This window comes from Anopheles moucheti, chromosome 3, assembly GCF_943734755.1.
Source record: "Anopheles moucheti chromosome 3, idAnoMoucSN_F20_07, whole genome shotgun sequence".
NCBI classification, from domain to species: Eukaryota; Metazoa; Arthropoda; class Insecta; order Diptera; family Culicidae; genus Anopheles; species Anopheles moucheti.
In genome coordinates, this window is record NC_069141.1 from 30,560,708 (window position 1) to 30,586,970 (window position 26,263).

Here is a 26,263-nt window from a genome sequence, read left to right on the forward strand (position 1 = left end):
CGCGCACATGCAGCGAAAGTGGCAGCATCACGGTGGAAAATTAATGACAACAATTAGGCAGAGACCTCGCGTAAGCTCGCTCTCATCGCGCGTACCCATGCTCGTTATGCTTATTTCCCACCGGGGACGCCGGGGTTTAGAAGCCGTGCCGATGCCATCGCACGCCAACCCTTCGGACGATTTTTCTCGCGCGTTGGAAGCTCATTTGCCGGCGGTGAAACAAAACTGTTCCCGTGTGCGATACGCACTGTGGCCACGAGACAGCGACAAGAACCACCCACCCTCTGTTTCCATCTTCCCGGCATCCACACAGAGACACACTACATTCTCACAGGGCCCGGCGTAGTTGTAACCGTGATTAACGACCAGCACGGCATATTTTTCTCTAGCGATTTATCATCACATTCCCTCGGTTCGGTTTCGGTCGCTGTCTCGACGGATAGCGGAAGCGAGAAGAAAGTGATGCGACCTCTTCCCACAACATTACCCCTTTCTACATCCGCCGCTCGGTGCCGGATGTGCAAGTGCAAGTGAGTTATGGGACACAATCTTAGCCGGGAGGGAATAATAAAGGTTTTGCGATCAAAAGTCGCTTTCGTTCGACTGCTGTAATCTAGCACACACATATAGGAGGGGAAAAAAACATGCCCAGCAGATAAAGCAGGTGTCGCGGACGGTTGACGATGGCTGTGTTTAGGTGGGGGCGATATTTTCACCACCCATTCACACGCATCGTTCCTTACAACAAATGAATTATTGAATTGACAACTTTCCGCATCCATAAAAAACCAAACTATCCTTGGCCGGCACACGAAGTTCTTGTGCGTTATAATTATATTTTCTTTTTTTTTGTTCCATCCCGCTTTCTTCAACCATTGGTACTTCATCACCACCCGCAGCGATGTCCGGTTGATGACCCTGAAAATTACACACAATCTATTAGCATAAATTAAAGCCCTCCCCCGTTGCTTAAGCACCCCCTCCACCTCATAACACAACGGACTAACACGGTTGCATACCTCCGTTAGACAAACGGGTGCGAATCCCGTATAAAATTGTATTCTTCGCTACACGACACACAACACAAAAATAAATACACCGATGCGACATAATCGGCTGTGTTTGTAACACACGCAACAAGAACTCGTTCAAACGTGAAAATCATGCAGCGCGTGGTGGGTTTGCGTTGATACAAATCAATTAAAATATGTTAATTTCTTTTGCGGGTGACTTTTGGTGTAAATAAACTTTGGGAAAGGTTTCGTTGGCGGCAGAGAAATGTTTATTTGGTAACATTTCTGTCTAGCGCGCAAGGCAATCTAGTTCGTTAATCCACCTGCGCTTAGGGGAGGAATTTCTTGGCGTTTTTTTTATTCTCTCGCATTAAAATGTAGATTACAACATTCTTCACAACAAAACAACAGTTTATTTGGTCTGCTTGTCCTGTCATTGAACTGTGTCGCAAGCAAAATATGTTTTCTATCAAAAGTTACGTTGAGAAAAGTTTGATGCAGAATGAAGACGTTGTGCAACAGGTTGCAATAGAATACCACACAACAATCATTCAATAATGGTATATTTTCGATCATCGAAAATTAATATTCATGACCTGTAAATCTCTCATTAAAATTAATGCACTAAACTAACTAAACCCGATAGAAATCCATAATCTGTTTACAAAAGGTATTTATTTCCACATCTTATGTCTAACTAGCTCCTATAAACCCATGACACAAAAACAACAAACACTTCATCAACCACACATGAACCTTCTCAAAATGCAATAAAACTGTACGACTAATCGATTTCGGCTATTTGCCCCCCCGTAATGTGCCACTCATTTACGAGCTAGTTTAATTTTCTTCCCCAAAAATAAACGGGCAAACCCGGTGAGTGTCATTTTAATTGGTCTACCAACGGTCCCCCCCCCCCCGGATGGGTTGTAACATTAGTTGCATTCGGGCGTAACATATTGCCCAGACTGAGCCACCATCTGACTACAACATCCCACATTATGCAAATAATCAATACCGTAAAGGACCGCAATTGCGCAAACGATCGGCTGGGCGGCAAAGTGACAGTGGCCGCGGGGAAACAAGTGCGCGTTTAACAGCAAAACGACGGGTCGAAACCCGGGGTGGAAAATGGTCAGTATTTACCTCTGGAAAAGGAAAACCGTCGGCTGCCTCAAACCACAATAAATAAACCTTACAGTGATTAATTGTTCCATATTTAAATCTAAATTGCATCATAAACATCGGATTGTTGACTGTGGTGTGCACAGTTGCACTTGACCGATACGGCGTGTCGCGGTCCGAAAGGAAATCACCCGTTCCGATACCTTTTCCACCGTTTGCATTTGGGTGCTTGCATCTGTCAAAACATGCTCCCGTAGTGTAACAAATACGCGTGTGGAAGGTGCTTCAGCCAGGCATTTTACGCGAATGTCCACCCGTTATTGCTGTCTCCTACTTCTCGTCGAGCTCGAGCTCGCAGTTACCCTCTTTTCCCTCGGCAAAGGTTTCGATCCGCTCGGTTTGTGTTTTTATTTATTTCGGTAAGCTTTGTTCCCGCTGCAAAAAAAAACCCTCGCAGCTCAAGTGCAGTCCTGGTGCGTGAGCATCATTTCGTTATGCACTTGTGCTTATGCATTATGCAATGTTCGCTGCCAAACGGTCCTGGTCGTGTGCATTGCGCTAAGCCGGAATGCAACCAGGAATGCATTCACTGTCTGCCCGGTCTACACGTCATTTGAGGACCTGAATCACCGTCCGATGCACCAAACGACCGACGCGCAAGAAGACAAGAATGTCGAATAATGAGATGTGTATGCTATGGTTGGTCGGTTGATCGGTTGGATGGAAAGACCAAAAGACCGACGGTTCACGTCATACCCGTAGCGAATGTCGAAACCCCGTGTCCGAGGTGGTCAGAAACTATAAATTAGAATAAAGCATATCATATTACTATGATTGGCAATTTAGCATAAAACGTGACGAAAGCAGAGGATTACCTCCACAAAATGAAGGGTTTGCACGGTACTTCATTTTCTTTACCTTTTTTCTCTTTCTTTCTCTTTATGTTTCTTTCTCTCTCTTGAAATCATAAAGGAGTTTCACAGCACAGATGATAGAAAATTGTTTCTTTTTAATGGTCACGAACAGCAAGAAAATGGGTGCTTTGGCGGATGGCAACTAAGAGCTCACTAGATCGTAAGCATCGGTGGTTCAGTGGTAGAATGCTCGCCTGCCACGCGGGCGGCCCGGGTTCGATTCCCGGCCGATGCAAGAAACAAACCTTTTTTTTGCTTTATAATAATCAACGCCTGATTGTCTTATCAGAGTCATGAATGGGGATTCATAATGCACAACAAGGCTTATCTTACTTCTAACCGGTTAACCCATAAAATCACGTTATCTATAAAAAGCGGATTTGTTATTTACAGCCAATATGAACACTTTGATAAATGCGAAACATTAAAATTAGATACGATAATCGAGCACCGCAATTTAATTTGTTTTGTTCATGAATGAACGCATGTTGTTCATGGGAAGAACATTGTTGAGAGGTTCAAATCTAATCGATCGAATAAAAGATATTTAAGACAGGACGATTTTTATATGACAAAAGTCATCAACCCTAAAATTTTGGCCATTTGAATTTTTTGAATTTTGATTACTCTTTGAATCATTGTCATCATCAATATCAACATTATATGAAATGTTTATAATTTTAGCAATCCCGAGATTAATTTATGAAATCTAAAAGTGCTAAAAGCAATCCGTTATCCTATAAACCCTGCCTACTGCAATGTCAACATTTGCCACCGCCCCGAATAAAGCTGCCACCATATGTCTATGTTTCATTTAGCAAAAATAAATCAAAAACATGAAGTAGATGAGCTATGTTAACAATTACCATTTGCTCTACCGGAAAACCCATCCCAAAACCGCCTGTCCTCCAGCTAAACATAATCACAAAATTGGCGGAGCTTCACAAACCGATACGCTCTCCGCCGGGCTGCCGACGAGTGCGAAACAAATTATACTTTTCAGTTGCAGTTGCAGTTTGGTGCACGGCACAGCGCACTCTCGTATGAATTCGTTGCGGGAGATTGCACTTGTGCATGACAACGACAGAGAGACAGGGCTGTATCATTGTGGTTGGTGGAAGCATCACCCAACAGCCCAACATCTGCCGTCCGTGATCTTTGCAAACCTTTCGCTGTTGGAGCTCGAGGCTTTCACCATCAACTCTCAACAAATCATGTTATTCCGAATGACGACACCGGAAACAAGATTATCTTCCTAAAAGTACCGCCACTGGCATTTGAATGAACCGGCTTTTTGGCAAACGAGAACGGGAGCATTAGGTGGGAGGGAGGTTAGGGCAACGAAAATGTTTAGTCTGTGTTCTACTCCAGCACGAAGTTTAATAACGTACGCGAAGAGCTGGGGAAGGAAAAGGATATTATATTCACCCAGATTTTCCATTTCCCATCCAATACCTAGACCAGCTAGGACCGCCAAAAAAACAGAGCTTCTGTGCGTTCGGATTGCGGAGTCGAAAATCAAGTCCTCGATGCACTTTCCCCCCCGCACTTCAAATGCACCCCTACCACCCGGCTACCTCTGTGCGGTTTCGGTTACGGTGGTTTTTGGGAGAACCTCCGAACCAACAACTTTTGACCATGACTAGCATGAACTTCATTGCTGAAAATGGCCGCCGACCACCGGCCGACACGCGGATTACAGTTGATAAAGTAAACACGACAGCACAACATATCTCTTTCCTCAACCCCCGGACAACCGGACCCATTCCCGGGCCCGGTCCATGCGCCATACTATCCGGTTCCATAAAATAATGCCACGACCCGATGCTGCGATGTTTAATTCGTGTGTATTTATGTCAAAGGCAATAATTGGCCACTGAAGTAGCATCGGCTTATAACGTCCGATTAAACATGTTACCCCACCAGTCTCGTGCCTACTAATCCGTTCTCCCTGGGCGATGCGTTACATTGTCCATACGCGGAGGACAGTCTAGTCCTGTCCACCAAACAACCAAACATAGTCAAACAAACCGCCGCCTCCCTGTTTGTCCCGCTTTGCAATGCACAAGTGTTGGTGACATTGGTTTCAACATTATAGCAGCCGAGAGTACCCGCGATGAGGAGCGAAAAATTATGCTATCCCACGTCCCTCCATCGTCGGTGCACTTTCGGACGACGTCAACGACGTCAACTCGATCCATTCATTGCAAATTTTTGCGATGGCTCAACTCGGGATTGGCGCCGGCATCATCTCTGGCGCCAGCGTGGATGCGCGCTCGCATCCCAGCGTGCAAGCAGAAAGGGGCAAAAAGATGATCTTTATTGGTTTAGCAGATCGCAGATCTTCGCCGCGCATTCCATCAACGGCGCGTACGATCGTTATGAAGCAGCGAACATGTTACGAGACCGTGTGGTGGCCTTGTAATCGAATCGATCATTAAAAAAAATTGTTGCCTTCCATGCATTCTTTCACCTTCCTCTATCTCTTTCGCTCTTCATGCTCCACGAACAGGACTGCGTTTGCAATATGGACAGTGGCATGCAAATATTCAACTCCCTCACGCGCTTGTTCAGAATGCTATACAAGGTGATTGTCAAGTACTGTTTGCTATTGAAACACGTCCTTCTATTCACTCATCATCGATTACTATTGAAACGTATAACAAGGGAGGTCCGGACGTAATAGATTTTGTTAAATGATTGTTTTTTAATAAATAGTTTCATAGTTTAAGTAAAATAGCTTAATAGTTAAAAGTTAAAGAAAAGGTTTTAATAAGCCCGAAAACATAAAAACAAAACAGTCTGTAAATAAAATTATTATCCGGACGTAATAGATTTTGTTAAATGATTGTTTCGTAATAAAAAGTTTAATAATTTAAGTTAAATAGCTTAATAGTGAAAAGTTAAAAAAAGGTTCAAATAAGGTCAAAAAAATAAAATTATAACTGTCTTTAAATAACATTAATTTATTAAATTTATAAAGCGCATTTCAAAATTATAGACCAACATAATTTTAGGGGTTTTACTTTTTTTTTTAAATTAATTCTATATTCTTCTGAAGTGTAATAAAAATTTAAAATTTTTGTTGTGGAGTTATTCAATTCCCTTACTCAATATGTGCAATAGTTCCGACCACTTTTTGCCATTCCCACCAGCCATTGCCACCTTGACGGGTACCCAGATGCATCGCTAATGTTGTCCATTAGCGGGGGGGCAGAAGTAGTTATGAATAGATACCATTTTCCACCGGCTCATAACGACAAAACGGCTGTTGGCAACTGTGACCGGCAGACAAATCAATGTGGTCCATCTATCGAACAATTATTCTCGTTACCCTACCCAAATGCAGCATCTGCCCCATGCTGTTGCTGGTTTGTATGGTGTGGTTCTCTATGAACCTGCCATAGGTTAGCGGAGTAATGGATGCATGTTCGCGAGTCTATTGCAGTTGCGAACTTCAACGCTGTGGCCGCTTGTGTGACTTTGTGTCATTCTAGATGTGTGATAAGCGTGCACATGCAATGCGGACGAGGGCGAGGAAGCGAAGTTGGTTTCAAATGACTCCATATTGATGCACACGCACATCCACGAGCTCAACCACCCACCAACCCACCCACGGCACCACAACACATGGCGGTTAATGATCGAAATGGTGAATTATTTTCATCTGACTGCTTGTAATTAAATGCCATCGGCAAAAGCAGCTGTTGCGATGCTATGTGCTGCTGCTGTTGTGATGAAGGGCACACCGGGGTTGTTGGGTTTGTTGTGGAATGGGAGAGAAAACGGAACACGTCGGTACTTGCTTTGTTATTCGTATCATGTTAAACGGAGCATCCCCTCAAAGTGCGGTACAAGTAGCAGTGGTGGAAGCCATATATGACACACAGGAGGCGATGAGCTTGACGATTTTGAACGATTTTGACATAATCCCAAGCATCGCGTTGAAGGGCTAACAATGGAAATTGAGATTCTTTTCGACGTCTTTCACATGCAGGAATGAAAAAAAACCAGAGCCACCCTTCTATGTTAAGAGCGTCCATTTTATTCGACAGATTTGATCATCCAACAGTAGGGCGAAGGTGGTTTTTTGTTGGAACTCATTCGCTGCATAGAAATTTATTCATAAATTTCCCAATCCTACATTGACGCGAACTCGTGAAAATGCAACACGTTCTCATCATCTACATAATTATTTTAAAAACGACGTGAAAAGGTGTGAGAAAATGTTACATCTAATCCCGAGGTGGGTGAAAAGAGCAACTCCATTTGCATCACAATCTGGTGTCATTTTGTTCCCATCGCATCCGGTCAAAACGGTGAATTAGAGAGCGGGAACCTTCAAGAACGGTTTCTTCACACTGTCACACGAGCAACGTGTAGCAGCGCATAAAACACACATCGTCTTTTTCCCATCATTATCATCATCACAAATCACGCACTTTTCACCAGGAATTGCAGTCCATTCGACAGCTGAGCTGAGGATGAACTGTAATCGTGCGTGAGCTCACTTTTCTTCCTCGTTCCCAGCCTTCGCCCGTTCGCTTCTCTGAACCGGGGGGCAGAGGATATATAATCTATCGGATTTGGACGGTACAACATAAAAACGATTTAAAGCGATGAACGCGATCGGTGATGGGCGAGGGAGTAGAAAAAAGATTAATGCATTCCCATTTATCACACGCATGTAGACGCATGTTAAAGCTTGTTCGGGGAGAGTGAAAAAAAGAACACAAAACGTTACATTTCCGACGATCACCACACCACACCCGTGAGGGACAAGGGGTCGGTGGAGATCCCCCGACACGATCATCTGGCAATGGCAATGGCACTTTCTCAGCCTATTTGGCCCACACACTGTTCGCCACATTTACAGCTGTGCCGTTTCGATGCTCGAATTCATATTTCTCCAATGTCAAGATCCAGGCTCAAGATCGGATTCATGCATAAAACCCCACGTGAATCATGTCTTCGTACGAAACAGTGTGAGTGAGTTAAGTGTTCTTGTGTACGAGGGAATCCGAATGTGGATTAGCTGATGCTAACTTCCCGAAAGCGAACGACCTGTGGGTTGTAACGGACAGAGTTACAAATTTTTAGTACGACTTCAACTGCTCCCATCCCAATTGGTGTCCACAGCAAAGGTCATCGACTGAGACATTTTAAAATGAACATAAAAAAAAAAATTTAACGCCCAACATACTGCGGGATGGAATGTTTTCCGAAAACTGATTCGAATTTCTCAAACAAAAAGCAACAAGAAAATCGATGAAAAATTATTCGACACAACACGACCAACTTCACCACTTGACTCCCGGTGGGGAAAAAAACACAGAACATGACTGCAGCGTGTGTGTGCGTGATCCACTGTTTGTCCAGATATAAGCTCATAATTCATCGTACAATATTTATTTTTACTTTTCCACGGTCGCCATCCCGGTCGGCCCGGGCGATGGGTTTTCTTCGGTGGACACGATGGCACGATGGTAAACATTTGCTCACTTTATCTACTGTGCTTGCCTGGGCCGTACTGAACTGTACGGATAGCCACGTTGGGATTCTTTGGTTTGGAGGAAGTTACAGAAGCTCCTGGTGATGTACAGTATGCACCAACGACTCCCCGGCTGCAAAGTCCAATCAACAGCGACAGGTGAGTATCCCGTTCCCGAGTTAAGCCTAAGTCTTTTCGGCCCAACATTAGACAACAGTGTGGGGCTCTGTTTGGATGTCGCTGCTCCCGGCTGAAAAGGTCAAATCCATGTGGCTTCCAACGGTTCATATTTGTTGTTTGTTTTACGGTTTTGCTCAAATATTTTCCCTGCAGACGACTTCCATCTGAAACTGCAACGAGTCCCGTGCGTAGGCTCAGCCGATTGAGATGTGGAGCTACCGGCATCCCACCGGCTAAGTGGGTAGGCTACCTGATGTTTGCGTCGTGACGATATAATTGATGGAAAATTGTATGTGCGTCTTTAGCGGCTTAAGTCTCCGTCGAGACTGCACGTAGGCGACAACAAAGGTAGCGACTTAACGAGACACATTCAAACATTCCACCATAAGCGTTCCGAGCTAATATGCATTTGAATCGAGTCTGAAACCCTACGCTATTCCGTGAGGAATAAATGCTACAATGGTTTTCTTTTATTTTAGAATCATTCCCGACCAAATCTCATTTCCTGCAATTCTGTTCTCACACAAGAAATGCTCGAATCTAAACTCCCAAAAATCTTCTCTATTGTAATGTCACGTAGCTTTGCCGTAGTCTGCACAATGTAGCTAATTACCATTCGCATGATAGACGATGTCTGGTATAAAACCGTTCTTCTCGTCATGCAAATGCCCATTTTTTAGTCTTTTTTTTTGGGAATCCGTCAAACACGGCATAGAGCTAGACTTCGAATGGGAAATTTTAAGCTCCAATCTGACTTCACGCTTCGCACAACTGTGGACCGATTACGCGACAAAGCCTTACCGTGCGGACACCTTCATACGACTCATATTTTTCACCTTTGCATGTCATGCATGATGTAGAATAAATTCTTTGCCTCTTCCGGACAGCAAACACAAAAAAACCTTCACCATAAGTTGTTTTTTTTTTTCTCAGAAGTGGCTACAGCGATCTTAAACTCCATTATGTGGCCATTCATTGCTGTTTTGGCGAAATACTCCCAAAGCAGACTTATCCAGCCATCCCGAGCACCTTTCGGCAGCTTCGTAAATATTTAATGCGTCAATTTTACGCTCAATTTCAAAAGACTTTTGAACGGGTCGACTCCCCAAAAGCGGAAACCATATTTGCGTACGTGACACACGGTTTTTGTCCGTTCTCGGGGCGGTGAGTCGCCGAAACAGAGTTACTTGGACGCGTGTGTCTTTGCTCGGGAAGGAAGAGAAGTCCTCCCCATTTCCGCGACATATCCCTTCAGCCTTCCATCATCTTCTTCGGATGGTTGTTGGAGGGCAAACATTGTTCAGCAAGATCGCAATTTCGCACAGCAGTCAAACACCTACACCGCGGGACACATATCATTGCGATCTTGAGAGCGCCAACATCCCACACCAACCAACTGACGAAACAAAAGCATTCCCCTCCTGGCGATAGTATCGTTTCCTCGATTGTCGGTGGCAAACAATAGAAAATGGCGCGGTATAAAACCGGTACATAAATCAATCATTCAAATTCGCCATCGCTGTTCGGTGTGTAGCCTGCGATAGACGTTACATTTCCCATTGCCCGTTACTGAGTGGTACCGTCCCCAGAGGTACCTATTCACAGCCACGCGCGGTACGCAATTCTTTGGACAAACAAGACTCTTTTGAAAGCGCGTCTGCACCACCACCACAGTCAATCTAAATTTATGAATGGTAAACACAGCTCGCCTACCGTGTGAGTGTGTCTGGAAAAGTTATTGGAAAAATTACCTTTGCACCACGAGCGCGCGCAAAGGATATCACTTTTCGGTTGGCACAGCGGAAGCCTTTCAGTGGAACATAATGTAAACATGCCATTTCCATTTTCATAACACCGTGTGGTTCCTGGAGTGTAGATTCTGCACACGTGTGCACATTTTTGCGCACTTTGATGCAACTTTGTTGCAATCCTCAAGGAAGCATTGAGGGAAACACCCGCAGAATGCATCGAAGAATTTTTCCGTAAGCGTCTCTCCAACGCTCTTCCATGTTGGAATGAGGCGCGGCAGGTACGCCAAGCCACGAACCGAAACGAAACGATTGCAATCGCGTTGATGCATTCAATTTAAATCAGCAACGCATTTTAATTGAACCAGTTCTTTTGCTCTGGACAGTTTTTGTCAATCATGTCCTCTAACGCTGTCTCGACGATCGATCTAGCGCGAAATACATCAAGATATTAGGAGTACATCGAGTCTTCTCATCCACCCAGATAGGGGTGCCATTTTTGCCATCACCGATTGAGTATCGCTTCAGAAGTATCAGCTTAATAGAATGCAGAACTCCGATTCTCGCCGTCCCATTCGCATGCTTGCAAGCGGTAAGTTTACCTTACCCCGCCCGACACGGTGAACCGCGGAGAAACAGTGTGGTTGGGGACATCTCGTTAACGACCATCATCTCAAGCTCGTGCGCGCCCAGAAAGGCGTAGAATGCCACATTTTTGTTTTGCTCCAAAGCTTGCCGAACTCTGTAGACACACATCCACAATGTAGCACTAGGTGGGCGTCCTTGAGTTGCCTTGAATGCCCCGGAGCACTGAACTCCGATTGGACGGTCGTAGGAGCACCTTGGTATCGGATGCTGAAATGCGCCACCAAACGCTGAGCTGTGGGTCGGATCTTTGCGAGTGCCGTTTTAGGGGTTGTGCTGCTACTGTGTCTCGCGCGTCTTTCCATCCAACTCCAACTCACCTCATTCTGCTTGGACCATCCGCAACTTTTGCGACCAGTAATGAAGTGAAACTGGAAATAGAACTAGAGCCTTACCGACAGGCTGAAACAGATGGCAACGTTAACAGCGTGTCCACTCGCAGGGTGACCTTGACGTAATGGCAGCTGCTTTATCGGTCCCGGTTTTTCTAGCCTTGCGTTTCCGCATTCAGATTCCACTGGTTAAGTACGTTTAATGGCGCACAAGATCGCAAAGGGTTGGCGCAACGGTGTGGAACTTCCACAATGCGATCGTGTTCCAGAAGCTTGCTCACAATAGCCCGTAAGTAGCTACCATTTCTGAAAGGCTTTTGTCACATGCAGTATGGCCAAGGTACGGAATGTATCTAACGCAGATCACTTTATAGCAAGCGTGCTCCACATGCTCCAACCCGATGACAGCCACCACGGTTTAAGAAAAACAATCGACTTGTTTGCCATCCCGACCATACAACGCCCGAAAATTGCCTACTCATGTTGTGAGTTTCAGCCCATTCTTTGTACTGCTGTCATTTGCAAAACCGTTACCAACCATGGCACGATCACCTCAGCCTGAATAGCAGGCAGCGAAACGAGATCACCGACACAATCTCTAGAATTTGTGCAAATCACTGTGAGCGTAAAGAATTTTATAGGGCTCTTGGGATTGAAATGGCAATTGTCTAAATGTGCAAGTAAGCGCACAGATGCAAGAATGAAATAAAGCCTTCGTCTGATGTAATGATAATATTGTTACAGTTTTATTCGCGTGTCCGCCGAAGACATGCGCCAAAAAGGTAGAACTGTTCATGTTTTAGGTGTTGTCTGGTATTAAACATCAATGTACTGCTTGCTAGCAATGTCTTTACAAGATCTTCCAGAAGAATAATTTCATTTCCTTCAGGAACCAACCTTATTTCCCGTGAACTAAAATATTTTAAACTTTCTACACAGCTTCTTTTCACACTTGATCGCTCTAATCGATGATACTGGAGGCGGTCTTCGTAATCCAATCAGTATGCACCGAAACACGAGATCTCGTATACAGAAATCCAATCTCTCACAATACCATGCACACGTTTCAAACACTTTCCGCAGCGTTAGGTAAAACTTTTGCTCACGAACTTTACATCGTTCCGCAACAGCGACAAATGATCCTACCACTTCATTTCGACGTTGTTTTGCAACGAGTTTTCATCTTTCGAGTCTGACGACGTCGTTGGGGTGTGGGCGTGTGCCAAAAACTTTTCCCTAATTGCATTTCATCTCACGCTGCTGACGTACGTCGGCGCGGTTCGATGGTTCTCGCGGCTGGTCCGCACAAATTCTACGCCACCTGGTGCAGAGGCGGAATGCATTTTCCAGCAACGCATCAACAAATCCTCATGGATTCGTCAGTCAAAAAACTTTTGCTGCTGGTACTGGTGGGTGCTGGCCTGATGAATGGTTAGTTTTCTGTGCGCTACAGAGGGATTACGTCGTTCTGATTTCTTGGAGTGGAATTTACACTGACATGGACATGAACGTTTAGGGGTTGAGCAAAAAAAACAAAATGTCCTAAAAATGCATCAGTAATATCACGTCGTCAGACCACCAATTCGACGTTCGACAGGGGGGTGGATTATGTACGCAACAGTTGCTGTCAATTAGGACGATGACTTTGGAGAGGACGTCCCATTCAATTTCGCTTTTTGTGTCATATTGCTCAACTTTTGCACGAACATTTATCTCCCTTCATATGAAAATGGACCATTCTTGGTCGTCCGTTTAGGACATTGTAGTAACAAACAAACAAAACAAAACAAAAATTCTAAATTGAGAAATAATGTCACTCTGTGTTTTCTTTTTTTTCGTCACTCACCGGAAAGTCCACCAGATATTGAAGCACATTGTGTTGAGCCAGAAGAATGCAGCCAGGAAGAAGAAATGCATCATGATTGCTAAAAAAGGGGAGAAAAACAACAAAAAAAAACATATCCATTAGATGAAAGCGAAAAACATTAACGTCGTTGGGTTGCGCGTTCTTTATGGTCGATAATGTTCCACCGCTGCTGTGTACTGTGCTTTTGCAGCTTAGGACTTCGTTGCTGTTGTTGCTTCGGTGTTGCCCATTGTATTTTAAAGACTTCGTAGTTTTCAGTTGTCGTTATGTCGGTTTTTTTTTCTTAATTCCCTGCTAAACTACCACTCGTCACGTGATTTTTCTTTTTCGCACGACAAGAAAGGTTTACCCTACTGGCGCTTCAAAACAATCTTCCTATAATTTCAACCAGCGCGAACATTTTGCAGTAAAACGCAAAAGCTTTTATCTTTCAACCATGCCCTCCGTTCTTTTAGACGGTGGTTCGTTCGCCAGTTCGTTTATTTTCCCATTTTCCTATCATTTTTCCCTCTGAACGAAATCGGCGTGTTTTACACCGGATGTGCGCACAATCTCTCCACAATAGGTGTCCGGCGGTGTCTAGTACAAGCGAGCAAACGGTGTCGTCTGAGGGACCATTTTCCTTTATTCAGTCTGGGTTTTCGAGCGAAAAAAACTCTACCCATTTTCTAACCCACTCCAAAAACGTTGTGATGAAAGAACGATACGCGAGAAAAGTTTGTAGCGAAACTATGATCCTTTCAGTGTGCTAAGGACCTGTTCATTAGGATACGGTACAAGTAAGTTACACTAACTTCGTGAGTGGCCACTCAGCATGATGTCATTCCAAGTGCTAGGAAACGTTTCCCATTTTCCTCATTCACGCCGGAAACGAGAACTAATATTAAGCTCCATTCTGAGCGTGGCGCATTCTAATAAAGCCGTTGCCGTCGATAACCCCACCGCGGGCTGCGTCATAAAAGAACTATTTAGATTGTAGCCAACTCTACGACACCTTTGCTTAGACCCGGTTTCTTGGTGCGTTGAGAATAAACATTAGTACTCGCGTTCCAATCGAATGGAGTACAAACACAGCTGTAATTAAATCTCATTAATCATCAAGACCGCCGTTAGATCACCGTACTCGCTGATCTCACTGCTAGCCGCTGTAATTAATATCGACATTTCTGATTGCTTGATGTCTGTGACTGCATGTGTCATGTCTAACCGAGATGGAATATCTGCGTCTCCATCGAACCCACGTGACGCACTGTGGAACGTACATTGCTAATGATTTTCATTACGCAACAGCTCTGTAGCTCGCTTTCGTTGGTCATTCACCATTGAAAGGTTTCATCACTTACGAAGTGACCTCCTGGATCACCTCCCCAGACATTGCGGACCGTGTGTACTGTGCTGTTGAAGTACCACAGGTGAACACCTCGGACAAATCTTTCACGTCAACATTTGGAAACGAAAAAAAAAACTATAATAAACAGAAAACAAAACACAATCAACGTCATAATTATCATAACCTCACAGCACCAACCCTCTCCGGGGTACTTCAGTGGCCGGTAGTTTAGACGACCTTACGAACCCAAAAAGCTTCCCAAAAAGCCATCCAGTTGGTGCTAATACATTTCAATTGTTTTCACCTTTTGACGTAACGCCCGAACAAAGCGAAGGTGAAAAGCATAAATAAGCAAAACATTTGGTCACGAATATCGGTGCTTTAAATTATGGCATATTAATAGGCTGGAATGATGGAAGACAAACATCCAAACCGAGGCAACCATTCAACGCGTGGCACGCGAGGATCAAACGAAACCTAAACAGGCAGGCGTAGAAAAGGTGTGAAAAGCTAAGGTGTGTTACATCAATCATAATAAACCACCACTTGAGGATGATTTATGCGTTGATAAAGAGGGAAATGATTCGTAATTGGTATGTCAATAGCAACTGAGCAGTCGTCCAATTATTTGGAGAAGGTAATTTAAATTAATTAACTTACACTTACGATTTGCGTGTCAAAAACAGTAAATTAAATGGTTCCGAAAGATACTTATCATTAGAATAAATTATTGAACGTGGTAAAAGGTAAAAAGTAAAAGCATTGAGGAATATGAATGCTAATAGCCTCAACTTTGAACGTAAAGGAAGTAAATTATTAAACACCAAAAATTGTTGAAGATGTTAACTAAAATGAACCATACCTACGTTACCGTTACCCAAGCAATCTCAAACCCCCAAGATGGCAACCGTGTCAAAGTGCGATTATAGCATCGACCTTAGGGTTTCAGGGTAGCATCGATCGACAACCGAAGAAAAACATAACCTCCAATTATCAACATTGTATCCACGGGCGTGCTAAACGGATTCTTCGACACCGTTCAACCGGTCTGCGTTTCGTATTCTCAACTCATCACCGAGCTCACACACATGTTCGCACATCTTCCAGTAGCACTCGAAAAGCTTCCGTGGAACAGTCTCGGTGTAGAACATCATCAGACGATTGCTAACGGTTGTTTCTCAATCCAGAGGCCTTGATTACCGCGAGCGATTAATAAACGCTAGTTGCTGGTACTACTCTTTATGCTTGCATCCTCACCCCTACTGCCATTCGATCGCTCCAGCACCGTTTGCTAGAAAGCATCACAATCGTGTACGATCGAACGCCTTCGTACACCCCCAGCTACAGCTAAGCCACCGTGTTCTAGAACAACACACAAACCGACTCATTGTAAATCGTGCAAACTCACTTTATGCTAAGTACCCTGCGGTTGCGCTCTGCACACCATTTCGGCATCAAAAGAACGAGATATTCAAGACGATTGCTTCCCAGCAGTAACCGTTAGAATCGAATCCCCTAGCCGAAGATGCTGAACCCCCTTTAGATGATCTATTTCTCTGGAAAGTAACGCGTCTGTGGTGCGCCTTGGGGCGTATGATAATGAAGACTTCCATCTAGGAGGTGGTTGGTTTGTACAGTAGCACTGGCACGCTGGATGCAACCCTTACACAACTCACACACTGCTCACAGCCCAGCCCAGCTGTCAGGTGGTGTAACGCCGAAAGAAAGTTGACAAGGAAGTAAGAGCTAACCGCACATTCCAACCACCTTCCCAGACGACACCAGTGACGACGAGGTGGGCACTGGTTGTGATAAGCAATTAAGGTGAATTCATTTGAAAGAATTATCAGCTTGCGAACGAGGGGCAGAAACGCGGCAAATATCCATCGTCACTGGTCGATCGAGATCTATTGGAGGGTGAGCCGTGGTGAGCCAAGTACACATCAACGGTATTGTCTGGGCCCACCGAGCAAACGCTTCCGGACTACACGGGAGTAGCCATTACTGACAGATACTCGAAAAGGTAAACTCGCGGGTCTTGTAACCAATGTCTGGTCCGCACGGAGGTGAGCCCAGAATAAATTTGCATTGTAATTTATGGTATTTAGCGTAGAATTTATTTTATAACGGTTTGCACTCTGCTTAGGGATCGCTTGCGCTTCTTATCGTTTCTGCCGCGATGACCCTGCCCTGTTGGTCTAATTGCTTCCAGCGTTGACCATCTACCAGGAGGTGCTGCTGTTTATTTAGGAATTTACCGATCGTGCCAGTTTTGCGCGCACGGAATCACCATTTGCACCGTTCTCAACCGCCGCGGTTGGACGTCATCGTCCGGGAAGAATGCCGGCAGGTGTTGATGTACGTGAATTATGCCCGGCATGTCCCCCCGACGTTCACGCTACGCGGTATGTCTCGTAGGCAATTCTCGCCGCGCATTACGGTGTGCGGTACAGCCGTTACGTTCGTGAGACGGCTGCTAAGTGTGGCCCAGTTTGGCGATACGAAACTTTGTGTCTCCCCCAACGTGGGGTGGGAATTACTTAAAGCTTTGAAGAGGAGGTGAGAGGAACTTGGGAATATTCAATCAAAGGAGAATATTTGCTAATGATTTTAATATCGCAAAAAGGTTCAAAAGTCACTTTAATATTAGGGGATAGTAACCCATATTGTTTATGCAAAATCCCAAACTTTGCTGTAGAGCATTTCGTCACATTTGTTGTCTTTCATTCAACACTATTGTCTAAGCAGCTATTTCACACCCCTTCGCTTCACTTTTCGCTAACACAAAAAATTGTGTTCATTGAGAGAAAGTACTTTGTCTGCTGGTCATTACTCGTACTCGTGCACGATCTTTATCCCGATCTTCGCAACACCAGATCACCATAAGACAAGCGTTATTGTTACATTCGCCAGCTCGTGGATTGTTTTTGCATGACAGTAACACGTGAGCCGGAAAACTGTGTCACAAGCGTCAGTTCAAAGGTGAGAAACGCTTTGTATTCATCGTCGTTTTACCAACAGACAAGAGGTTTCCGTTGGATAAAACCAGCTACCAGACAGTAACGTAGTTGATACCTGATAATGTTTTCGCCATTTCCACAGCTTCCGTTCCCACCGCATGAGAGGAAAGATCACATCGCCACCAAAACATCCCTTTCTTGGGTGATCTTAGATTTTCAAATTGTTTGGCCTTACTTTCACCACCCAGCATTTCTAACTTGGTTCCCCATTCTCTTTCCAAACACCATAAAACCGATGTTCAAGTCTCGTCAGACGTGCCAACGATCGCTACTGGATCGCAATCTTGGTGACGCTGCGCTACATCGTCGGAACAATTTTAATGTGAAAAAATCAATGTTTGCTCTCGTTCGGTCGCTGTACACTCAGCACCACCAAAAGGCTGTTACGGATTGCCCTGTTTTTTTTCTCATCCATTACCCTTTTCCCGACCAAGTTTTACTTCCACCGAAAACTTACACACCGAAAGATCATGATTCTTCGATGCGATCGTCGCAATTTCCGTGAAGAATCGTAAATTCTACATTTCCGCTCAGTGAGTTAATTAAGGCGGTCAGGAAATCCGAACGGCACGATCGGTTGTCGGGGGGAGGGAACCCTTTCTATCGACAGCACACCGTATATATGGAAGGGAAAAAAGTGAACACCGATCTTCGTGCAAAGTGACATAAAAACTGTACATCAATCTCGCTTCGTATCCGATCGACGAAAAGTGAGGGAAGAATTGAAGGCACCGGAACCAACATTACGGAAGATGGCGGAAAATCACAAAAGGACAGTCTGGAATTCAGTCGTTCGACTTTCCCACTGGTGGTGAGCATTTATATCGAGGCGTGTCTGACAAAAGCGAGGGTAAAACTTCCCAATGATCGTAACAATTTTACGATCGAGTGTTACTCATATAAAATAGCAACCAAGAAACTCTCAAAAGTCCAATTTAATGGTGCGAGATTTTCCAGCCCGACCAAAGCAGTTGTTTATCTTTCACGGTGAGAATTTCGCAAAACCTTTTCCTTCTCATTCCCATTCCGTTTAAGCGTGACAAAATTGATCCGGCGGTCGGCGGCTTGTGTTCGTGGAAGACAGTTTGATAGCGTTGCATTAAAAATGGCAAATGAAATCGTTCACATAATATGCTGCCACCGACATTCGTAGACCGTGTGTACGCGACCACCATAAAAAGATGGAGGCACCAAGCATTTTTATGGGCGATCATGAGATGACCAAAACGGTACGCAATTCAATGCCGGTCAAGGCAGGGTATATTAAAACGGGGTGCTCAAATACGCCTACAGCAACAGGCGGTTGGATCAAGGTATAGACGAGTGAACGTCGAGCGAAAGAGTTGTTTAATCTCTTTCGGTAAATTAACCTGACCGTGCCGTCCGTGTAATTGATGATCATGGCACTGTTGAAAGAGTTTAAACGACTTGCTTTGGTTGGGCGGTGAAAAATTAACTTCTACGTAATGTTGCTCAAAACTTTGACAGCAAATCAAGTGATGAAATACTGCGCTTAATCGTACACTTGATTTTACATCTTCCCCCACATTTTTAAATGGCTGAGACCGTGAAATTCATTCAAAAGTTTTAACATAATAAAGGGGCTAGCCTAGGGTTTTATTAAATTGACCCATTATTGGGCATAATCCAGTCCATTAAAGAGACAAAACGGCTCCATTCTGACCAGCCGGGAACCGGGTATCGATTTCTTCCCCGTACGAAAAATCTCCCCACAGATAGACTTCGGAAATACATTTTTCACAGCGAGACGGTCATTAATTTTTTGCCGATTTCCGGCCTCCGGAAAATGACCACCCGGCACGGAAAGCTACTCCTGCTGGGATTTGTAACGATAGTTCCGGCACCGTAGTAAATCATCCAAAGCCCCGACACTCGCACACTGTCCAAGCGAGGGAGAAGGGGAGCAAGTTCATGCTGTTACTACGGTTCTTATACGCCGAGAACTACGATCCGTTCCTGTCCACCCTCGCTCTCATTCGATCCTGGTGTCAGTAAATTGAATTTCATAAATTCTACCAAGCCCTCCAATAGTGAACCAAAGTCTCCAAACCTAATGATGGTTAGGCGAGTAAAGCTACTCTTCTTCCAAAACCAGGAAACCATTTCCTGGCAGCACGGACAGAACACAGCACAACTTGTTCGAGAGCACGGACCAAAACCAGGAAGGGACCCAAATTAAATTCATTACAGTTGCGAGAAAATATGTTGCCCTTCCTTGGTGCAACAAGGACATGAGGGCATGCAGTGAACAAAGCTTTCGAAGCACCGGAAATAGGGTACAAATTCCTTCGTATCTCGGCCATGTCTCGGGCTGGACCAAACTTCTCATTTCAGTCTCGTGAGCGGACACACTCATGGAGAACCATCGTATGGGAGGAAACACATTTCCATGAGCACGGGAAACGGGAACCGTACGGAAAACGACATGTTTCCTTCGGGACCGTAGAACAAATGTGCCCGTGTACTCGTAGCGGTTCGTGTTTTCCACAATCAAGTGCCCAAGTGGAGGAAATCATTCTGAAGGGCAAAAAGGAAACAAAATAACCTACCGAAAAAAAAACGTTCGTTCATACAAGGTACGAATGGGAAACGTTTCCTATCTTTGCAACATAAAGTAAACCCAACATCTAATAGCTTTCGGACCATCCGGGGACCAATGACAATACAAACAAATTATTCTCTTCCGGATTGGCTCTTCTCCGGAACGAGCTTGGAAAATTTCGTTGGAAAAAAAGGGAAAACAAAAAAAAAACCTCTGTTCCATTAAATTGCTCCAAAATTAGAACCGTTTTGGTGATGGGACCTGGTAATGGAGGACGTTTTTTTTAAACCTGTGCGCAACATACATTACGAGATGGGACGTAAGAGCTGGAAACCTCGCTCCTCGAAACTTTCCACTCTAAACGGGGTAGATTTGTAATTGAATTAATTTACTGTTTCGCTTGATTTAGAGAGGGCAACACTTTTCGGAGTTCATCTGTTGATGGAGCAGGTTTTCTAAGATTGGCACACTCTACACGTCCTGTTGAGTGAGAAGAATTCATTTAGACAGGAACGACGGGTGTACATTAAAGCACACAAACATTTTAGACAAGAATTTGTTTGTGAGTGTGTGATAAATTTTCCCTCTCGTGACGTTTTCAGCGTGATCAAAAGCGTTTGAGGAAAACCTGTTGAAAGCAGCCGTCAGATGTACTCTGCCAACAGTAAATATCTCGGGCATATTCAGTAGGATGAAAATATTAATTTTGCAAAACGGGTTGTTGACTAGATAAATCAAACCACTTTTTCAAAACATTAATTTCATTTGATGAAATTAACAGCAGCATTCTCACGTGTTGTGGCTTTTCGGGCTGGGAAGCATCACCCTCAATGCATACCACCCTTCACGGCAGAAGAAATGTCGTAAGAAAACACGATCAAAGATGATCTTCAAAACGCAACAGCGGCACAAACACAGCGCTTGATTTATTCCGAACCAAATATCTAACATCGTAGGTCGGTCACAATATCGTCCCACCGTTCGTTGACTACCGAGAACGCTGCGTTGAATCGTCCTCGGCAAATCGTCGCCGCGCGCAACAATCACGAACATCTAGAGCCCCCTTGATCTATGACCCAATTAGTAAAGCGGGAGGGAGCGTTTCGACAAAATACCCACCGCGAAAGATCCCTTCGATCCCCGGTGACCCAGAAGAGGAAGATACCCCACGAAACGTTGCGAGAGGTTTGACCGATTTAACAAGTCGGGAAATCAGGGCCATCTCCTTCTTTGAGATTTTAAATACTAACTGATCGTGACGGTGGTCTTTCTCCCACGTCTAGCATCGCTGGTTGGGAATGTATTGAGGGAGAAGAATTTTCACCGGTAGCCGTCAGACGGAACATACATTTACCTTCTGGTTTGATTTCCTTTGCCCTTCACCCGACTGGTGTGGAATCAAAAAAAAGGGAAGTTAAGCTTACATCTTGCAATATGTACCGAAGGGATTTGTGTCAACAGTCAATTGATTTCAGGTTACAATTCACAACTTCTGAATAGTTTGAACATGCTAGGAATCTTAGATAAAATAGAAAAATAGAGTTTAATATCAACTTTAAGAACAAAGTAATGATCTTGGGCCAAAGCATTCTATCTTTCATATAACTTTTAAGAAGTCATCTGAATAAACAAAGAAATGAAAGAGACCCAGGAGGTCCAAACCCTCTTTAAACATTTTAAAACATTAACAACATCTAAATAAACAAGATGAACAAGTTGTGAGATTCCTTTACTTGATTCATTGAGTCTACAAAATAATTCCATTCCTTCAACGCCAATAAACCGAAAAGGAGATAGGGATGTTCAGCAACAATTTATATTTTTTTATTTCACCGTCAGCTTAACACAACAGATCTTCAACCGGAAGTTTAGCTCTACGAAAACTGTTTCCATTTCTTATGCCTCTCTTTAGCTCCAAAACCTTTGACCAAGACGTCCAAACTCAACTTTGAACGTAACATTTATTATCTTTTCTTGGCCACCAAAAAGCACCACAAAACACAAAGAACAATAATAAGAAGGGAGGAAGGAAAAAAGTGCATTACTTTTTGCGAAGCTCTACTACTGTTGCTGTTTGTGAAACGATAGAAGACCAATAAAACTTTATTTTTCCTTTACCCCCTGTCTTCTGGCACTGGAAAGCCGCTTGTACGCTCAAAAAACCGAACGGAATGCTCGGCTATGGTTAAAGAATTGTCCCGAAAGTGGTTGAGGTGTACCGGAGGTTAACCTCAAGGAAAAACTTCTTACAAAGCCCTGGAAAACTAGTTTATCTTACTCTGAATGCGCTTTGCTCTATCTGTGTGTATGTGTGCGATTTCCCTGATAGTTCTGCAACTCCATGCGAAAACGGAAGGTGGAAAATCGTTGATTGGCCCTGGCATCCGTTTTTTGGCATCCCGGAAACGGGGACCCAATAAATGTTTGCCGAAAAACTTTCGCATGTACCTTTTGCCTTTTCCGTTTGACTGCTGCGGTGTGGCACGCATACACATTCACCTTATCAGTAGTTGCACTTAATTTGCACACAAAAAAGCTAAATTTTTCGCATCTAGATTGGGTGAAATGAAACGTTTGCCTACGAAAATTGTCAAGAAGAAACTTATTGGCCTACTTTCATGGGATACGAAGGCTTTAGCCGAAAGGTTTAAAGGATACTTTAAAGTTTGTTCAACAGTGGTTCGGTGCTTCGTTGTTCCATCCTGTTGCATGATTTTTAATAAAACATTCTTACGGCGGGATGAAAAGCGGAAAATATATTTAATCTTCCGTCGCACCACATTGAAAGAAGGAAAATTCTTGCTCTCGAGTGCGCTTCAAGCTGAGTAGGAAGGATTTAATTTCGAAAAGTCCTTGCCCACTACTCGGGCCCCTCTCAAGGGTTTCCTGAAAAATCCACTTTCCAGTTCGGTTGGAGCGAGCGTCCTTTTCATTGAGATTTGTCTGGAAGGTATTTTGGCTTTTGTTCTCGCTGCCTAGACGCTCTAACCAAGCCAGTGGAAAGCAAAACAACAAAGAAACTGTTGGAAAAATAACGCGTGTGGTCTTCGTCTTTCTTCCCGCGCCAGAATGGTACTCGCTCGGTGCAGACGAAACCAAAGATAATGACATATTTTTCCGTCTCCACCGCTAGCAACAACAACCGCCTCGACGGTCGCGAATATCCCCAAGGTAACCACGAAGGCCACCCATTCCATCGCTCGAATTGCGGGATGCATCCTGGCGTTTCAAGTATTGTTTTTCTTACGCCAAAGCTGAAATAATAGAATTTCCGCTTCATTTTCATTTCCTTCCTGTCGCCGACATTTTGCTTTTTTTTCACTTCGAAGGAAAAAAAACCTTCGAACAACGAGCTGAAACCTTCCTACAAATGACTGTCACTGGAGAAATCTCCGATCGACGATGGAACAATCGACTCGATAAGACTTAAGAGAGGAGGACACGCTTTAAGACATTCAACAGCATATGAAACTGCATCCGAGGGATCCGTGTTCTTGCTTTCCGTCCCCATTTTTATCCATTTACGTTTCATAATCCCGAACGTACGAAAACACAAGGTAAATAAATAAACAACACCGTCATTATTTATGACAAGTTTCCAGTAGCATTAAAAGGGGCATCAAGCCAACAGTGAAAAGTGCCCCTGAAACAAGAGATTCTACATGAGAAAATAACAAGCTGTGATTTATTTCATTATCATAAACTCACTCGGTGGATAAAATATCACGGCACTGCTTACTTCCCAGGGGTGCATAACAACCATTTTGTTACACTAAATAAATTTCCACGGTAAGCATGTTTTGTGTGCTACATAAAACTGACCTCCTAAATTTCTGAACATGCATCACACATTTCATGCTGCCGCTGTGTGCCGCGTGTCTAGGGTGTGTGTATTAACGATACCCCAACATTGACCCTTACGGGGGCGCTACATCAAACGAACGTACAGCGTGAGGGCTAACAGAAGGCCAATGCCAAAGTCCATACATTCCATCGGACACTAATGGGGTGTCGGGAAACATAACGATGCGATGTGCTGGAATTGAAACAGTTCAATACTACTGGTTGGCTTGGGCCGATCGGGAGGAAGGAAGGTACCCATATTTTCTTGCTTGCTTCCAATCTTACGAAATGACAAGGTCAGATTAATGCAATCCCGGCGCAGCTGGAGGATGCCCGGAAGCCAAAAGCTACGAACCAACGCCATAGAAAGAACGGTGTTTAATTTATAATCTAGCCATTAATTCTTTCCCTGATACCACTTCATTCTCTTCTCACGTTCTTTGCCTTTTTTAACCGTAGACGTTTTCCCCCAGGTTTTCTGTCGCAAAACAGAGGCGCGTTCCCTCTCTATCAGCAACTTTAAATTAAACTAATCTTTCGATGGTACACAGTTGTTCTCTACCTTACGGTGGCAAGATAAACAGCAAAAAAAAAGAACTACCCTACGCCAAACCCTTCCGTAAACCGAGGTCTGGATGGGGAAAACGAACGCGTTGCCTATAGGCACGGGAGATCACTCTCGCGGATGGGGGTCGCGCGCGCGTGTGGGTGTCACGCAAAATGGTGGCGCAATTTACAATCTCGTCGACTTTTAATTAAGTTCATTATTTTTGTGGCGGGAAAAAGAAGCGAATGCCGACCGACTACGACGATTGCGGTTGGCATACAGATCTCCCCACACACACAACACAAACCCAAACGATCGCTGGGGCGGTGAAGAAGTAGGCCGAGAAAAGAATGGATCTACTGCTGGCTACTAACTGGTGCGGATGTGCAATTGTTGGGTACTGAGGCAGGAAGCTGAGGCGCTGCTGTGTTCTGTACTGCAAGAGCACATTTTTCTCGCCATTTATCTACGAAAGCCGCTAAGTAATGGCTGAAAGCGGGTGTTTGAGATTTACAGTGTTCACCAGAATAGTTGAACGGTGTTTTGTATCATTATAGAGTGATTATTATTAAATTTAAAAAAAAAAATTAATTTAGACTTCGATCTGTTCATGGGAATTATTAACTTAAAACCTTTCACTTTTTACAGAGACCATCCTATTCCACCGTACTTCGCCAATAGGACTAGTGTTTTGAAGTTTGTGGATCTAATCTCATTTAGATTTTCTGTTCAAACTTGACTATCCAGATATGTGAAAAAATAAAGCAAATAATGATTTCGAAAATACGGCATTGCCGTCATAATAGAAATTAAATAAAATAAAAACATAACCCACTAATTTAATAATAATCTTTTATAAAAATATAAAAAATATATCTTTAAAAAAAAATAAAAATATATCTTTTTGAAACAAAACTTATTGATATAAACTCCATTACTAGCAAATATTTCCAAGTTAAAAAATGATAATGGGCCTTGTTGTAATTTCGACAGCAAAAATGACCGAAATGAAAATTAGCATGGTACACACTGTCAAATCTCAACTGTTCAATGTTTGAAAAGTCTGTTTCCGACCGTCTTTATGAAGCTCCATTTGCTTCTACTATACGGAACGGAGAATTTCCACTATCAGCACATGGAAACGATGTTTATTTGTACATTTTATAATTTCACATTATTTATTAATGACTGCCCTGTGCTGCATGGGTGACGCAGCAGCATCCCTCCCAACGAAAATAAATCGATATGTGCCATAGAAACCACAGCACACCAGGCAAGCACGAGGGAAAGTCTGTGGAGATGCAGCCCCCCATTGTGCGCCGGTGTCTTCTCCACCCTTGAAAGTGAAAGTGGAAAACAACAACATCAACATACAAACATAAACAAACGCTTCTAACGACGAAAGTCACATCCACCGTTCTGGGGCCTTTGCCACCCAGGCGATACTTGAAGTGGTGTAGAATAGGGAGCTCTACGTAAACAATTCGAAAAAGCGGCGCAGTCCTCCGCCGGCAGAGATGCTTCTCAAGAGGCTTAACTCCTGTGTGTTGCAGCCAGCAAACACAGACACAGCTTCCAGTAGTTTCAATCACACCACCTATGAAGGTTGCACGTGAAGCATTTCCTGTCACAATGTTACTCCACG

The 26,263-nt window shown here is 43.9% G+C and overlaps 1 protein-coding gene and 1 non-coding gene across 3 annotated transcripts in view; one reads left to right on the top strand and one right to left on the bottom strand.

Annotated features, from left to right (window-relative positions):
• The window catches only part of LOC128306017 (probable G-protein coupled receptor Mth-like 1), a 142,382-nt gene that overhangs the window by 65,984 nt on the left and 50,135 nt on the right, over nucleotides 1-26,263 (bottom strand). For both annotated transcript variants that reach the window (XM_053043688.1, XM_053043687.1), the window contains exon 3: nucleotides 13,295-13,373. In XM_053043688.1, coding sequence (XP_052899648.1) covers nucleotides 13,295-13,373 — 79 coding nt within the window. The remainder of the gene's footprint in view (nucleotides 1-13,294; nucleotides 13,374-26,263) is intronic.
• On the top strand, nucleotides 3,217-3,287 carry Trnag-gcc (transfer RNA glycine (anticodon GCC)). The gene has a single exon. It is a non-coding gene; the product is annotated as a tRNA-Gly (tRNA).